The sequence below is a fragment of the Aptenodytes forsteri genome, unplaced genomic scaffold (assembly GCF_000699145.1).
Source record: "Aptenodytes forsteri isolate BGI_AS27 unplaced genomic scaffold, ASM69914v1 Scaffold2, whole genome shotgun sequence".
NCBI classification, from domain to species: domain Eukaryota; kingdom Metazoa; phylum Chordata; class Aves; order Sphenisciformes; family Spheniscidae; genus Aptenodytes; species Aptenodytes forsteri.
The window spans coordinates 12,324,581-12,341,577 of record NW_008795695.1 but is presented as its reverse complement, the minus strand read 5'-3'; the positions used below and the strand labels follow the sequence as shown (position 1 = coordinate 12,341,577).

The 16,997-nt window shown below is 45.9% G+C and overlaps 1 protein-coding gene across 1 annotated transcript; it reads left to right on the top strand.

The window, feature by feature from the left end:
• The first annotated feature begins 13,394 nt into the window (after nucleotides 1–13,394).
• Nucleotides 13,395–16,500, top strand: LOC103902094 (trefoil factor 2). Its single transcript, XM_009283099.1, has 3 exons — nucleotides 13,395–13,476; nucleotides 14,487–14,633; nucleotides 16,217–16,500. Exons 1-3 carry the CDS (start codon nucleotides 13,395–13,397, stop codon nucleotides 16,498–16,500), a joined length of 513 nt encoding a protein of 170 aa, XP_009281374.1.
• The last annotated feature ends 497 nt before the right edge of the window (nucleotides 16,501–16,997 follow it).

Below are 16,997 nucleotides of genomic sequence, written 5' to 3'. Positions count from 1 at the left end.
ATGGCCAAGTTTAGTTACAGCATGGGAAGAAAACTTCTGACTGAAAATTTCTGACCAGCGTGTTGGCTCCCATAACTGGGCAGGGAACGATCTAATCAAAGTTTGTATAAAGCTACACTTAGGAATGGCAAACAAAGCATTTACTAAAAAACAGTTATTCTGAATAGATCCTAACACAAACATCAGGAGCTGTATAGGTGGCAACAGATAATTAGAATTAAATTATTGGCAGAACTTTTTCTTACTGCTAGTGTAATTTTACTAAGTAAAAGTATTTTAAAGGGGCAAAGGGACTGAGCCAGGGATTTACCTCCAGTCCAGGCTAGAGGAGAGAATGAGGGGAAAAACCCCAACCCTGAAACCTTCAGGTGAGGACACCTGGCTGGGGCTCCCAACTTCTGAGGCTTCATTCTGACTCACCTGGTTCACCTCTCAGTTTGTCCCCTTGCAGGTGGCCCTCCTTAATGCAAACAATTAAATGTGCATTAGGTAAAAGTGGCTGATCCTATTGCCTAATGAGAAGGACATTTGGCAGGAAGGTAAGGGCACCTGGCTTGTTGTTCAGAAATCAGGCCCTTTCTTATAGGGCCCTGATGTTTTCCACACGTCTAAAGCTCTCCTTTGTTATCGAGGAGATGAATAAAGAGGTTCTGAACCTCTCCAAACAAAGTCCAGCCAGCCTGAGACTGAAACCCAGAAACAGTGTTTATAGAACACAGTAACAGTGGGTTCCAGCAACCAGAAACTTATCATCCAGTTTATATGTAATTAAAGCTTGCTGGCCCTCCTGTCAGCAATGGGTGCTGCCATTGCAATGCCCTCGGCTGCAAAGTGCTGTGCACCCGTGCTCTGAACTGGTAACCAGCTCAGGATGCAACACAGCGGGTCTCTAGGGGTATGGGAGGGGGGCGTTTGCCACCAAGGAAGTGTTTTCAGTGGGGCAGGACTGGTGAGAGGGCTGGCCTGCTTTCCATTGCCTGCCTGGCGTGAACGTACCTGTAACGGCTGGGCAAGAGCCTGTTCCTGCTTTGGGAAAACTGGTTTCACTTGGGGAAAAAAAAGCAGTCTTCAGTCTCCGGCTGGTGAAATGAGAAACACCATGGACTCGGCCTGAAGTCCGCCAGGTTTGCATGAAGTTTGTCAATGGCAAAGCCTGCCCTCTGTGCACATGTGGTTTTGCAGATGTTGTTGCTGAAAAAGGCCATCCAGAAGCCTCGATGGCCGTTACAACAGGTCGCTGAATCTCACCAGCGCTTCTTGTCTAGCCTGGATGTGGTTAATGTGCCTTCATCTATGAACAAAATGCAGTGGAGGGCTGTAATGCAGATACCGCAGGTCCTGGGGACCAACAGGAAAAAGAGTTGGGGACGGCCAGGGCTGTGTGCACAGCTGATCCCAGCAGCGTTGTCCTCCTTCAGCCCAGGGTGCAGGTCACCCCCAGCATCCCTATCGTGTGGGGCCGCCCCAGGGAAGCAGCAGGCCCTGAACTCCCAAAAAGTCTCCTACAGAGCTAGAGCTGAGCCAGGCTGTGGTGTATGCTGTCAGGAAGCAGCTACCTGTTGGTGACTGCCAGGGTGGCCAAGTGTCACTGGAGGTAACAGAGTGTCCAGGATGGTCTGGTGCTGTGGTTCAGTATTTGTCTTCACCCTTCAGGAGGAATCTGTGATGTTACCAGGCAGGGATGCCTGGTGGGATGGTTTGCTGCCCTTTTGGTTAACTAAAACCACAGATGCAGCCCCTTCCTTGAGAAAAGGTAAAAGCCCACAGGACATCTCCGGTTCTTGCATCGCAATCTCTCCCGGAGCAGCATCTGTTAGCGCTGACACCAGCATACCCCCAGCCCTCTCCCTTCCTTGGCCTCCCAGCACACTGACATCCAGCTGTCTGAAACGGCACCCAGCGTACTGCCTATTTCCTTTTTCTCTTTCTATTCTTATTTGTAGTCCCTTCATCATTAGTTCCCACAGGCCTATCAATAGCAGATTTGTCTGACACAGACAGTTTCACTGCTATAAATTCTCCACAGCCCATTGAATAGAGACTTTTTAATTAGCTTTTAGAATTTTTCCATTAGCAGAGAGACATTGAAAATTCAGGTCTCACTTCTGAAAAGCAAAATACGAGAGAGAGGGAAGCTGCTTGATTTACTGCAATATTAACATTTTCCTCCCTGTATTTATGGGCATGAATCAATTGCTGTTTTGCTACTGTGGACAGAAATGTGTTTGACAATTTACTTTATTGTGCTACAAATGAGAGATTTAATCCAGTGATCCAATGTGAGAGCCCTCCTGGGCTACTGTATTGTCTGTGTGACATATACAGAAAATGTGAACAACATCTTTTATCATAAAAATTTGATTGCTTTCCTATTTGCACCCAAAAGGCTGTACGTTCTCACTATTAAAGGAGTTTTCCGGCTTTAGCTCTCACTTTGCCTCACAGATCTGAGATAGGGCCTCATATGAAAGGGGAAAAGATTGAGCGGGTGCCATCTCCTCGACAAGTGTGAAAGAGCAAAGCTGTGCTGCCTTCGGCCCTAGACACCAGCCTCCACGGTCACAACAAGAGGGCAAGCATTCACTTCTAGTATACTCCAGCTGCTGGGTATTCCCGACTCAGGGAATTCATGAACCAACTGTGATATTTCTGGTTTTTTAAAAGCCCGGATGGATTTTCCCTTCCAGGAACTGTTGCAAATGGCTTTCTGTTGAGCTGACAGAGAGCTCTCTTGCTTGCTGTCTGTCACATCCCAAAACACCTTCAGATCAGGAAGAACTGTCACGGAGGTGTTTTACCAATGCAATCCTTGCAGGCATCAAGTTTCTATTTCCATCTACCCATCCTGACAAAACTTTATGTTGAAAAAAATCCCAGCCAATGCTAACGAGCAATGTTTTAATCCTGCTGGGTACATTTGATCTAGTTCTTGCACCTCAGCTATAGTCCAATGTGTTGCATCATCTTTTGTCGGGTTACGCCGGGTAAGCAGGACACAGCAAGGGCAGCCTCAGGTGCCATTTCATCTGCCGTGGCATCCTTCGTACCAGCTGGAGACCGCCAACATGCTCGTCTAGGCCTGAGCTAAAGATCTTTGTGGCTTCTGCAATGCTCTCACCTGCAGTAACATATTATAAAAAACATGGTAAAGAAAAAAGTTCTTATTAAGATTTTATAGTTTTGAAAGGAGGAAAATTTTTTTTCCTTTCCTGATTCTTGCCAAAACTTTACAGTTCACTTCATACGTTCACTCTCTTTAAAATCCTTAAAAGGAAGATTTCGAAGGAATTTTATAACTAGCCTTCTTTTTTCTTTTGAAATGTCTACTTTTTTCTTTCTACTTTTTTCTTTCATTATTTTGTTAACTCCTTTGAAGAATTTAACTATATAGAGAGACGTTTTTCCCCTGAAGTAGCTCTCCCATTACTTCTCATATACTCTTGCTAACATTAGACCTTAATATTTCTCCCTCTATTTTTAACCACATTTAATTGGTACGGAAGGAACACTTCCTGGCCAGTATTTCCTCCACTCACTGTCATCAATGAAAAGACCAATAACTAAAACTTGCTAAAAGCAGCAATTGTCTTGACTCCACTCTGCCACCACAGTAGGTAATTTTTGCTAGCGGCTCAGCTGAGCCAGTCCAGGTCACTTTCTGCCCTCTAATTTTTTTACAGACCCTGCCACACTGCACCTCCCTCTGAGCATTCTCCAGTCCTCACCGTTATTTGGAGACAGCAGTTTAGGCCGTATCTTTTTTGCTACCCGCTTTTGAAATGGCTAGGACAAAACTCTGAAACGACCTTTTCCTTCCACATGATGTCTTAGGCTCACTTATTATTTCCTAGGTTTCCTGCTTCTCCTATTTAAAGAATTTCTCATTTGTATTTCGCTCTTTAGCTGTTTATGCCAGAAATAACCTTACAGCCCTTTGCCTGCATTGCCTGGTTTTCGAAGTTTTGATCACCCACTGTTCCTATAGTAGCAAATGAGAACTACATTTTTTTTTTCCTCATGTGTCCTGAATAATATTCAGTCCTTGACATGTAAGGTGAAAACCACAGTTCACAATCTGCTCTAAGAAGCTGCAAGAAAACTAAAAGGGAGACATTGACCTTTAGCTTGCAGGATTAACGGCTACTAACCCCTGCGTGCTCCTATTTACATTACCACCTGCTCTGACATTAATTAATTAATTATGCTAAAATGATACAATACAGGCAACATTTATCAGCTGCTCCATGCCATTGCCCTCAGCACATCAGTGTTTGGAGCTGCCGACCGGTCTCGGTGCCTCCCCGTCCCCTGTCTCAGGCGCAGATGAGAGGTGTTGGCCTGCTCGTACCCCTCGCCGGCTGCACCACAGGCGATGCATTTCCCTGCACCTGCGAGCATCCCTCACGCCAGTCACCGTGGGAGAGAACCGACCCAGAAACCCTCCCCCTCCACAAGCAGTGCTAGATTTGTGTCTTTCTTCCAGTAATTGCAATGGATCCACGGGGGGTGGGTTTGCTTTGGGTTTGGTGAGTTTCAGAAGCATCTGTGAAACTCCACGCATCAGAGCATTTTCCATTCTCCAAACTGAGACATTTTTACCAGATTCAGAATTAAAAACAAACTAGATTTTATTGATTTTGAGCTCAAAACTTTCACCAGATGATAAAACTCATCAATTTGGGAGGGTTTGAAAAGATGCTCCTAAAAAATGATGAAAATCAAAAGATGCAATGATAAAATCATAGGATTGGCCAGACTAAGCCAGGCTAAATCCATCCCCAGCCCAGTTCCCCATGCCGTGCATGGCCAGTCACAGTTGCTTACAGGAAAACTTCAAGAAGGAGTACAGAGAACAGAGTCATGCACTGTATTCTTCTCATTTACAACCCCTGCCTCATCATTTAGTTGAATGTCTTCTGGTTGTTGCATTCTGAGAAATGATGAGTAACATTAGCTCAAGTCCAGCCAGCCAGTGTCCCGTCTTCAAGAGCGGCAAGAGTAGTCGTACGGGCAGTGATACTTCCCCAGAATACTCTTCCAACCTCCAGTGATTTGCAGCTTAGACATTTCCTGAGATAGATACATTGGGGATTTAATAGCCCCAGACAATGTTTCTTCAATGAGTTAATCCAATTGCTTTTCAGACCTGTGTGAAGTTTTAGCATCCACAACATCCTGCAGAAGGGAGATCCAAAGCTGAACTGCATCATACCCATGTGCTCGGTGAAGAACCATCTTCCTTCATGTGCTTCTAACCTGCCACTCAGACTTTTATATAGTCGAGACAATGAGCTCTGCCTCCTGTGACCTGTGCAGACCTGGCAGCCTGGAGAGACCTAGCGTACGCAGTCATTCCTGGTGTGGATGCTGTCCCACACCACTGTCCTCGTCACGGGACCTTCTACAGGCTGGAGTTTGAGAACACGGCATGAAAAAAGTAGACGTACCGTGGGTTTATAAGTTGGCATAACAGCGTGAATCTGTGTGATTCTCTATCCCTTCCCTAATAATTGTTAACCTGCCATTTGCTTTTCTCATGGTTGCTAAGCACTGAGCTGGTGTTTTCATAAAACTGTCTGTTATCCTCCATATGCTCATGTCATACTTACATTGCACTTGCATGTACCCGAGTGATCATAATCAGCTCAGGGCCCATAATTTTATTTGAAGAGGTAGGATTGCTCCTTTCCCAGGTGTGTGTCGCTTCATATTTACGGACATTAAGCATCACCTGCCATCTTATTCTGCAGTCATTCAATTTTGCACAATCCATCTGAGCAATTGGCTCATATCTTTGCCACCACAGAAATATTGTGTTGTCAACAAATTTTACCCTCTCGCCTCCTCTTCCAGATGGTTTATGAGTTTGTTAAGCTGCAAAGGTCCCGGCGTAGCTCTCTGCAGGAGCCTCCTTGTGACCTCTCCCCGCAGCAAAAACCGTCCACTGGCTCCCACCCTCTGCTTGTTACCCCGTTATTTATCCAGGAGAAAACCTCCCCGTCTGTCCTATGACACCTGAGTTTCTAAAATCTTTACACTATTCAAAATCTTTTTTCATAGCTCATTGCTCCCATGAGCCAGAGGGCTTTTCTCAGCATCTCTTCTAATTACACTTTCTCCTCCTTAACCTGGGGCAACCAGAACATCAAAAAGTGATGCAGGCATGGGAGCAGCAGGGAGTGCGGCTGTACCAAAATTATGTTTGCCGCTTTGTACTCAGTTCCTCTCCTAATAACTGCTACAACTCAATTTGCCTTTTTGACACTTTGAATATTCAGTTGGCATATCCACAGTGATGCAAAGCTCTCTGAGTGACAATAGCTAATTTGCAGCCTATCTTTATGTTTATATAATTAGGTTACTCTTCCTCCATGCACTTTACTTTGCACTTACCCACTCTGCCTTTCATTTGCCATTTATCACCCAGTCGCTCAGTCTTGTAAGATATTCCTGCAACTGTTCAGTTACCTGCACTTTTGAAAAATATGAAAAATATTCTGAATAATCAGCATATTCATCGCCTCATTATTCACTAACCTTTCCTGATCATTTATGAGTATATTGAATAACAAAAATCCTCTCCTCTCCCTGGCGATAGCTGACCTTTGTCTCCTATCTTAAAATAAGTTATTTGTTTATCTCTTTATGATTTTACTTTCCTGCAGCCAGGGTTTTTTTTCTGCTTTCTTTATTTGGCTTTGAAAAAAAGTCTTTTTTTCTTCTAGTAGCTTCACTTACTCTGCCATTTACTTATTCTGGGTCTATATGTGTGACTGAGGACATCCTTTTCGTATTTTTTGTTTGGTGGTAAATATTTACTCTGAGTCTTTCATATTGTGTCTTTAAATAGCACCCTGCTGTTTGCAAGCTTTTAACCCATTTTACTCTTCCTTTAAGTTCCATTTAATAAGTTTCCCTGGTTTATATAGTTCCCTTTTTAGAAGGTAGTAGATCAGGATTTGGGTTTTTTTCTTGCTTGGGGCATGGTAAACTGGAATACATCACAACCACTATCATGAAGAGGCTTTTCAATAGGCACGTCTTGAACCAGATCTTCTGCATTTCTCGGGCCGAATTCAAGAGTTTCTTCCCCTGTCTGGGTCACTGCAAAGACTGATGGGGTCTAGAAAAGAGATTAAGACTACATCTTTCACTGCCTTGCTGGTTACAGCCAGCGTGCCCTTTTCTCCACAGGCTGGTCCCCACCTCATCTCAGGAACGATAAGCATTTTCTGGTGTTGCTTTGGCGCTCACAAAAAAAAAAGGTGAATGCTGGCAACACAGGTATCATGTGCTGCTTGGAGAACCCAGAAACATTAGGAAAAATAATAGGCTCGGACCTGCATTTCGAAATTGGCACTGAGCTTTGCAGTTGCAACCAAAACTTTTTATGATGTATTGGATGTTGAAATTCAGGCTTTTAGGTCTGATTCAGCTCTGAGTTATATATTTGATTAACTTCAGGTAATTATTGTTTTCATTTTACTTTGTGCAAGGATGTTGGCCACAGAAATGTGACAAAAGCCCTCCTCCAGCACTGCCTCTGGTTTGTAGAAATGACATATTCTTTTACAAAATTCCCCTGAAGGAGTCTGTACACACTAGGTTAAGGTTGGTTTTCACACCTGCATTAGTACATCTCAGGTAGGTATGTTTATCGAAGTGATGGATCTCAATTGTTACTTTGAACTGTCCATTCCCAGAATTAAGATGTAGGGTTTTCTCTACTTTTTGAACCCACAGTGTTATGTGGTAGATAGGCAGATAACATCCTGAATTGAGGGCTTCTGTGTGCTAACTCATCTAGTTAAAATATGTGGGAGGCTAACGGCGCTCTCCCTCATTCACACCAGAAATGCCAGGGTTTCCCCAATGCTCCCAACGCATGGATCAACACACCTTACACAACAGGTTGTCAGAGACCATACAGTACCTATTATCCCTACTATTTTCTTCCTTTTTTTTTTTTTTTCAGAGACCATACAGTACCTATTATCCCTATTATTTTCTTCCTTTTTTTTTTTCCCCCCCTTTACAGCTCAAGGCTTCTTTCTCTTTCTCTAGTTCCTTCTCCAGACCTGTTCAGATTTTAATCCCACAGAGGGTGAGTTTAGCAGCTTGGGGAGACAAGAAGTGTGGTGGAACACTGTCTGCTGTAGTAACCTACATCCAAACTTAGGTGCATGTGAGGGTCACAGAGTTCCTCTCTATATCCAATTTCTCCTGACTCAGTGCCTCCCCTGTTTTCCCCAGTGACACGTATCTGCCCCTGCTCTGATGGCTGATGTTTCTCTGTAGCGTGGCTTGCAAAAGTAAGCCAGGCAGCAACCATGCAACTGGAGCATTGCAAAACCTTTGGCTGGACTCCAGGGGCTTACATATATAAATGAGTGTTTACATTTTTCCAAAAATCTCACCTGTCCCATATTTCAGCCTGTGTTTAACAACATGTTCAAGCTTTAGAGTCCCGTGCACTATAGTTAGGTCCAGCTGTATTTTCCTAGATGTGGTATTTTTAAGCTTCCCTGTGAAGCATTGCTTGGCTGATTGCTTCTGAAATGGGGGCCACCCTGAAAGAAAAAGGGAAAGCCAGCCCCAGTCCATGCCCAGCAAGGGTTACCCAAGCGAGCGGCACAGGTCGTACTGCTCCGCCTGGACACCTCCAAGCTGCAGCACAGCTCCTGCCTGCATTGTGGGAAACAAAATTTTTAAGCATGTTTTACAACAGACCTATATCTAAAAATAACATGGTTAGACACCTCCCACACACACTCAAAATATTGATCTTTAAGCTTCAAAAACACAGGGATTTCCTACGTGGGCTAGAGAATAACCTCTGGTAGGGAAGCCCAATACAAATCTGAGACCGTGATGCTTGTTACGGGCATTGAGCAGTGAATCTTACTGGGAACCTCTTCCTGGTATTTTTGCTTCTGTTCAAATGCACGCTCCTGCACAATCCCAACAACCTTGCTGGCCTCTTGAAAATCCTATTCCCAGATGTGTTTGGCACAGAAATAAATGAGTAGAGGCTCAGAACAAGAAGGAACATTAGGAATAGACTGCAACATCACTTAAAATTTCCATTACAAGTTTTTCAACCTCCAGGTAACTCTAATTTACACCAGGGACTGGGGAATGGAATGATTTCTGCCATTAGCCCAGGATCCCTGCTGCATGCAGAAACCTGCAGCTCCAAATCCAGACCCCTATGTTATTTATCTTTATTTAATTTTCTCTAGGGTTTAACAGGAGCAGCAAGGAAGCTTATCGCCGTACCATGCCTTGCAAGGACAAGTGGCACGTGGGAATGTGCCTACTGAAAACATGAGGGTCCGCAGGACAGTAGCTGGAAGAGACCCACGTCCCTCATTTCAGCATCTCATCCGGAGATGCACGCCGAGATGAACATCCCCGCGTTGGGAGCCCAGACCCTGCCCAGAGATGCAGCAGCTGCCCGCTGTGCGGGTACCCTGTCTATATGCACACATAGGCAGTTTGTGTCGGTGCCTGCTCCGTGCGTGGTTTGCCCGCTCACCATCTCACCCACTCCCCTGGGCACCGCCGTTGCGAGCTGCGTGGGGGGATTGCCGCACCTCCCTAGTGCAAAAATAAATGCCAGGTCCCAGTCACACATGCGCTGTGTGAGCCGGTGGCTGGGACCTCCCAGCACAGGGAGAGGACGAGCCTGGAGCGCAGGCATAGCCCAAAGCCTGCGGCCAGGACTGCAGCTCCCTGTCTGCAATTCCCAGGAGGGACGGAGACCCCTGGGAGCCCCAGCCCTTGGCTGTCCCTGCCGTCGCTGGTGTCCCTGCCATCCCCTTTGCACCAGGACAGGGCCAGGTGGCGGCAGTCACTCAGGGGTGCTGTCAGCCTTCGCAGAGGGTCGTCCAGACCCTACAGGGCTGTTGCAGGCAGGGTCATATCAGCTCCTAGCTCTGCTCTCCACCTCAATAGGGTCATCACAGGGACCCCACATCGAGATACGCCCCTCTGCCTCCAAATGCCAAAACCTCCATATGCAAACCATCTATATAACTCGTCAGGGTAGAGCAGACCCACAGCACAGTCTTATGGGCCCCAGGGAAAGTACACTCTGAAAAATACACCCTTTAAATGTTGTGGTCCTACAGGCCATACCGTGGGGGAGAGCAGGCACCTGCGCTGCCTGTTCCCCACACCAACCCCCGTGTACCTGCAAATGACATGGAGGAAGGGAGATATAGCAGGGCACCAGTGGCCATCGGAGCAAGGCAAACAGTAAGCCTAATGATAAGGGAGGAGAGTACTGCTCATTGCTATGGTTTCTAGAAACACTCATAAAAACCAGTATTGCGGTGAAAGAGTGGCATGGAGTGAGGTTCACCTAAGTGGTGTTGTCAAACCATCCCTGCTCCAAGTCTCTCCTCCTGCTGAGCACCCCTTGCACAGCTGGAAGGAGCAAAATTGCTGAAGACTGCCCCCTCCCTTGTCTCTGATTTTTTTCTCTTTTATGATGTTTTATTTTAGGGAGCACTCAAAACTTGGGATTTATTTTGTTGGGCTCACATGCAAGTGGTGTTGGCCCAGTGACAGATTTCTGAAGTCAGCACTCATACTAACAGTTACCCCAAAAGGAAATTCCATTTAGAACAAAATACTCCCTTTAGGATGAAAACCTAATTTGTGCTGTTGGTTGCTGGTTCTTTGTTTTTAAGTGAAAAGGAAAAGAAAAAAATACCCACATCCTTTAAAAGTTCTGCAATATCAGAATACAAAGTTGCAGCCTGTTATTCACCCGCAGGGAGAAGGTCTGTATCAGCCATGGTAATTTCTCATTTCCTTGCTGGGAAGGAAGTGAGAGCACCACAGCTCAGCTAAAAGCCCTGTGGGACCGGAGGAGGGTGGTAAGGGAGGACATGGAGGCTGGAGAGGAGGAAGGAGCCCTCCAAGCCCCTTCTGGCCATGGGCACTTGCTGACCCTGAGCGCCCTACGCCGAGTTACCAAAATGTCTAGCTAGGTGCCGGCCTCAGGGAAAGAAACACGTTTACAGGGGAACTCCAGATAGTTTTCAAGGCTTTGCTATATAAACATATTAACGATATTAAAGTAATTCGCTGGCAGAAAGCAAAAAGCTTATTTCTTTCAGTGTGTTTGTTTTAAGATGCCAATCAAATGCTCTTTCCGCAGCAAAAACTCAGTGGTAGATTTGCCTTTGTGCACGCAGTTGGGATCGGGCCCAAGAGGTGACAGCTGACAGATAAGGAGTTAATTAATGTCCAGTAAGAGGCAGGAGGAACAAATGTTATCGGCAGTTTCACGTGACTCATGCGATGGGCTGATAATCTACTGAGAACAGCTACGGAGGTCTGAAAGCAGCGCGGTCCCCCACTCAGGATAACCGCTTTCCTTTCGTGCGTGGGCAACATTTCAGCCAATCTCACCCCCTGCACTGCGAGAAGAAAGCTGATGGAAAAATTGCTAATGACTTCACTGGACCAGGTGTAACGATGGACATTTGGGAGCACTGTCAATGTTGCACATAAGGAGAAAACTGTGTTTTTAAGTTTTAAATCTGATGTTTTCTCCCAGTGATGGATGTAAAGGCGTGATGCAAACTGCTGAGTGCTGGAACACAGTCCTCTTCTGCCTGCAGCTTAGTATCTCGTGAAATGAAGGATACACAAAATGTTTGGTTTACGAATCATGACTTTCAACAAGAAGTGTCATCAATATATTAAATCGGGATGGGCATAAATAAAGTATTAAAAAAGTTAAACAGCAGGAGAATGAGCTCTATTATTTTTTCCCTTGTAGACCAAAATTCTTCCTACAGGGTTCAAAATACTTTTCAACAAATAAATTACCTTCAAAACACAACCATGGAAGTTAAAAGTTCTTGCTTTGAACTTTGCCAAGGAAAGAGGCACAAAACAAACTCATATATAAAAATCAAAGGCATGAAGACTCAATTCTGTCAAAGATCAAAAAAGTGCATTGAATCCCTTTTCTGGTGAGGAACAGGAAGAATTCCCTGGTGGTTCTCCCATGGGAAAAGGGACGCTGCAGAGCACCACGGGGGCTGCGGCTGACCATGCCTGCTCCACAGGTGCCTCCTTTGGGGAGGGTGTGGAGCCAGTCCCACCAGCCCACTGCTTGTGTCCCCCTCCCTGGCACTGCTCTGCTTGTGTTCAAGCATTGGGAAGTAGCTAGAAGTTAAGAAATGTTACAGTAAATGGTAGAAAAAGATCCAAAAGGAAGACTAAAGCCTGACCGGGCTGTCCAAGTCCCAAGGCCCGGTGTCCTGACACAGCCCAAAGGCTGCGTTAGAGGTCACCTTTAAAACCAGGAGAAAAACAATTGTGAAATTAATAGGTCAAACGTGGTGCTTCAGAAGTTTGTTTCTGGTAAATCACGTGCCTGTGGTGTTGGATGGGTTGTGAAGCAATACCCTGCTCTGGGGACCAGGCAGAGGGGACAGGGGCAGCTCCCATCGTGGCCCCCAGGGGCAGGACCTGCAGGCTGGGAGGGGGTCTGCTCCAGGAGCCTGACCTTCCTCCTTGCGCAGGACCTCGAGTCCAAAATATTGGCTGGGGCACTCAGCTCTGACCCCTGGACGAGCACAGTGCCTGTGGGTCAGGCTGAGATCATACATAAACTCTCCTTTCCTCTCTTGAGTCTCTTTGTGCTGTTGCCTCTCTTGCTTTTTTGTTTGTTTGGGTTTTTTTCCCTGATCTTACCTTCTTTTCCTATTGCAAACTGGTGTAAATTGCCTCATGTGTGGAAACAAACAGCGGCCTCAGCCAGGCTCGGTATTTCACAGTCACACCTTCCACTTTCTGTGTTTACGTATTTCTTCAGGTCTGTAGCAGCAGTTCTCGGTCCCCCAGCACGGTTCGCCCTGTGGTCTCCTGAAGCTCGGAGGTGCCACACCTCCAACCCTCCTGCCTTACCCGTTTCAGAGTAAGCGTAACCAAAACCTTAAGGCCAGGGAAAAATTCAGGCAGAAAAGATACACTTGGATAGGAAATATATGTATATATTTTTCAGTAGTGGCAAAAACTTAAAGCTGCCCAGAAGTCTGAAATACTCTAATGGCAATGAAAGCAGCTGGGGTTGCCAGAGCCACCCAGCAGCATCCAATTAAGAGATTATGGGATCACGTAATAGATACGTATCTATAGGTATGTAATAGGTACAGGATCAATAGATCATGGGAGCCTAGAAAGTTATCTCAGGGATATCAAAATATGCACGGCAACATTTCCTAATTAAACAAAGGAAAACCCAACCTCTGGGTGAAACATTGGATGGAACAATGTTATCAGACCTCGCTGGGCAAACACGAGGAGCGTATAAAACGAGCTGCTCCGAGGGAGAGCGGCACCTCTCCTCCACCCGCCTTCCAAGAGCAATGGATCTCAAAGTGATCTGCGTGCTCTCCGTCGTCCTCATCATAGCCCTCAGCACCTTGGCAGAGGGAAAGACAGTACCAAGTAAGTACATTCATCTTCTGCTGCCTTCACAGGTATGTATGTGGGCCTGATCCTACTGACTGTAACTGCAGCAAGACGATGTCTCCAGTTTACGTATCAGACAGCGAATGTCTGGTTCTGGTACTATTACCAAAGTTGGAATCTACTTTTTAATTTTTTCAGAGAAATCTATGGCAAAATAAAAAAGACTGCAGATGGGCTCTTGTGTTGGTGGAATAAGCAGGAACCTGCTACAAAGGTAGAGGGACAGACATGTCCAGGAGCTTGCTAGAACAGGACCAGGACAGGAACAGGAGCTAGCTTTGTCTAAATAGTCTTCTGACATTAATTTTATGCTACTTTGCCACATGAATACCATTTTAAAGAAGTCTATCTGCCTCCTCAATAAAAAACAAGTCATTTAAGACTTTCCAATTAAGTCTTGGAATTTGCTTCCAATTAAGAATTGGAAAGCAAGTAACTCAATGGCAGACACCTAAGGACATCTCCAGAATTTCTTGGTTGCGGATGACTGTGCAATAGGCTTAAAATGTTAAAAGTATAGCTGCAACTATTTGCATGTAATCCTACATTTTTATAGTCACCTGACGATAATGCAAAGATTTTGTATTTTTACACCTGTTCGAATATCTGCTGGACCCTTAACTCTTTCTTTTTTTCACATGGGATGGGCAAAGCAACAGACATTTATTAGCATGACATTTTAAGTTATGGGGTTTTACCGTTTGATGTGGTCTATTTGAAGTCCAGAGACCCCACTGTGCTGGGCTGGCTCGGCTGCAAATGAGACCACAGATTCTCAAAGGGTGGAGTACAACCCTTACTGAAATCGGTGGGAGTTTAAAAGCAGCTTTTAAACCGCACGAGTTCTGGTCTTAGCAAGCGACACTTGCAAAGATGGACAGAGCCTAGGGGAAGATCATTGTTCCCAGTGGACATCTGATAAATGCACCTCTGCTAACGAGTGTGCAAACTGACACCCAGTAACTTGCTACTTCTGTCCTGAACAGCAAGATGCCAGTGTAAATTGCCCCCCAGGGAGCGGAAGAACTGCGGCTACCCGGGAATCTCAGCAGTGGAGTGCAGGAAAGCTGGGTGCTGCTTCAACACTTCAGTCCCCGGCGTTCCCTGGTGCTTTGCTCCTAAAGCAAAGAAAGGTAATATCTCTGCCAGAAACACCGATTTACCTAGTGTTTGATTATGCAAAAATGTGTACAACTGGGGAGCAGCTCTGCTTCTCTTCTTAGGCCAATGAAGTGGGCACAAGCCTCTATTAGAAGACCACTGGTAGTAAAATGCGAAGTCAAACCTTGCTTACCCATCAGTCTTTTGTCTCATCTCTTCACACTGTAATACATTTCCTCTTCCTTCAGGCTTCTAGTTATGAAATAACCCGTGCTCATTATTTAAAAACATTTCACTGCCATTTGTGGTCTTGTTCATCAGTAGAGCAAGGGATCCTCAGCACTTATTTAAGTTTCTATGTGGCTGAGGAGGACTTCAGCACTGCATGTCAAAGTCCTGAGTAGATTAGTCCCTCTGTAGTTTTTTGACACCTGTACAAAAGACCACAGGCATCCTGTAACTTCTGGGGTTTTCGCTCTTTTCTCCAGCCTGTTTTGATAATTGCTACTTCCCTCCTCTCCTGCCTCTTTCCCAGCATAATTCCTCTTGGTGTTTCTTTTTTTTCCTGTCATTTTTGCTCCCAGTCTTCATTCAATGAAATCTCCAAAATATCCCAGGAAAAATCCTTTTCTCCGTTAGATCCTTCCTTCTAAAGTCCTGCTTCTATTTTTTGCCTTCGTTTTCTCAAAGAGGGTAAGAGCTGCTCTCCCAGTCCTTCAAGGACCAGGTGTATTTTTTACATAACTGCTGAATGTAACCTACATTTGCTGGGCTGACCGCGCGACTCCTTCTTAGGAGAACTTGAGGGCAATCTCAGCAGTTGCAGAGGTGAAATGAAAGGAAGTCAGGGTGCAAGGCAACATTACCCAATAAAAGAACTTGATATGAATCAAGATTGGTCAACAGGGCTCAGAATTGTCAGAGGAAAAAAATAATTTTTCTTTTGAACATTGTTGCATCTCATGAAAATCTTGAAAAATGAATGGCAGCACCTTACAGTGTCATTTTCATAGAATTGCTTTTCTGAGCAGAACTGTTTCAGGAGAGGAAAACTGAATTATTCAGGCTGGGTGGTATAACCTCTTTACCTGTCATTCTACTTTAAATTGCCTGGATGAGCTGCAATTTCCTCCTAAATGACCTACCTCCTTTCCGTAACTCAAGTTGGCACGCAGAGGAGGCTGGGTTTTCCTGTCCCCGCATTAGCCAGGCTGCTTTGGGGTTAGCTTTGGGTCTGGTCATGAATATACCCTGGTCCGAGGCCAGTGTCTGTGGTACCATTACAGGAGACACGTGGCTTTTCACCCCATTGCTGGATCTAGGAAAAGTAAAGCTGGGTCGCTGCCTACCGGACACTTGTAGGGGCAAATTTAGCCCCTTCTGGCCCCTGGGGCACAGCAGCAATTCCTCACCCCCTGGTATTTAGTTTTGCCTAACAGGCGTGGTAAGGATTTGGGTGAACCTGCTGCCTGAAATTGGTATGGAGAAGGTCATCATGGCTGTCACGTCTGCTCACTGACCTCACCTTCGTGGTCTGCCTTTTATTTGTGAATTATGCCACCAGGAGCATAAAGTAACACGGCCTCCTTTCTTCCTTTGTTTTTGCTTTATGCAGTTGAGAAAGTATGTCCCAACGATCCTCACGCCAGGATAAACTGCGGCTTCCCCGGCATCACGGCTAAGGAGTGCGAAAGGAAGGGGTGCTGCTTCACGGCACATCCCGCTGGTGTCCCCTGGTGCTTCTACCACCGTGTGGTGGAGGAGGGTAATGTCCTGCACGAGGCAGCGTCCCCCGTGTCCCTGTGGACCCACCACGGCTCCCGGCAGGGTCCGTGCTGTGCCCGGGCTTGGTGTGCTGTGCCAGCCCGGCACGGCGGGAGGCCACGCTCGAGGGAGTGAGCAGGATGGGGTCTCCCCCCCCTTCCCGGTGTGGGTGCAGACCTTCCTCACCCAGGGCATGAGAGGGGAAGAGGTGGCTAAACCCTAAAAAGACCGTCTTCTTGCACAGACGGGTGGGTGTTGCCGACGCATCTGAGCCAGGGACTTGTGAGCAATGTGGCTGCACAGGTAGCCTGGGCTCAGGTGTGAGCTCAAGCCCGCAGCTAATGCGATGGTAGAGGTGCAGCTACCAAACTCACATCTACTTTACCACAAGAGAGAAAAGGCTTTCTTTTAGAAATGTGGAGAAATTTCTGATCCCCTGCTTCCATTTTTTTAGTTAGGGTTGACCTTTCAGCATATCTAACATATTGACCTTTCAGCATATCTAACGTAGATAAGCAATAGCCTCAGCCAATTCCAACCCACCCCACAGTGTATTTTGTACTGGAAACAATTCACCATAGTTTGTTTTTACTGACCTGAATCATAGCTAGGAAACAACATGTATGGATGCG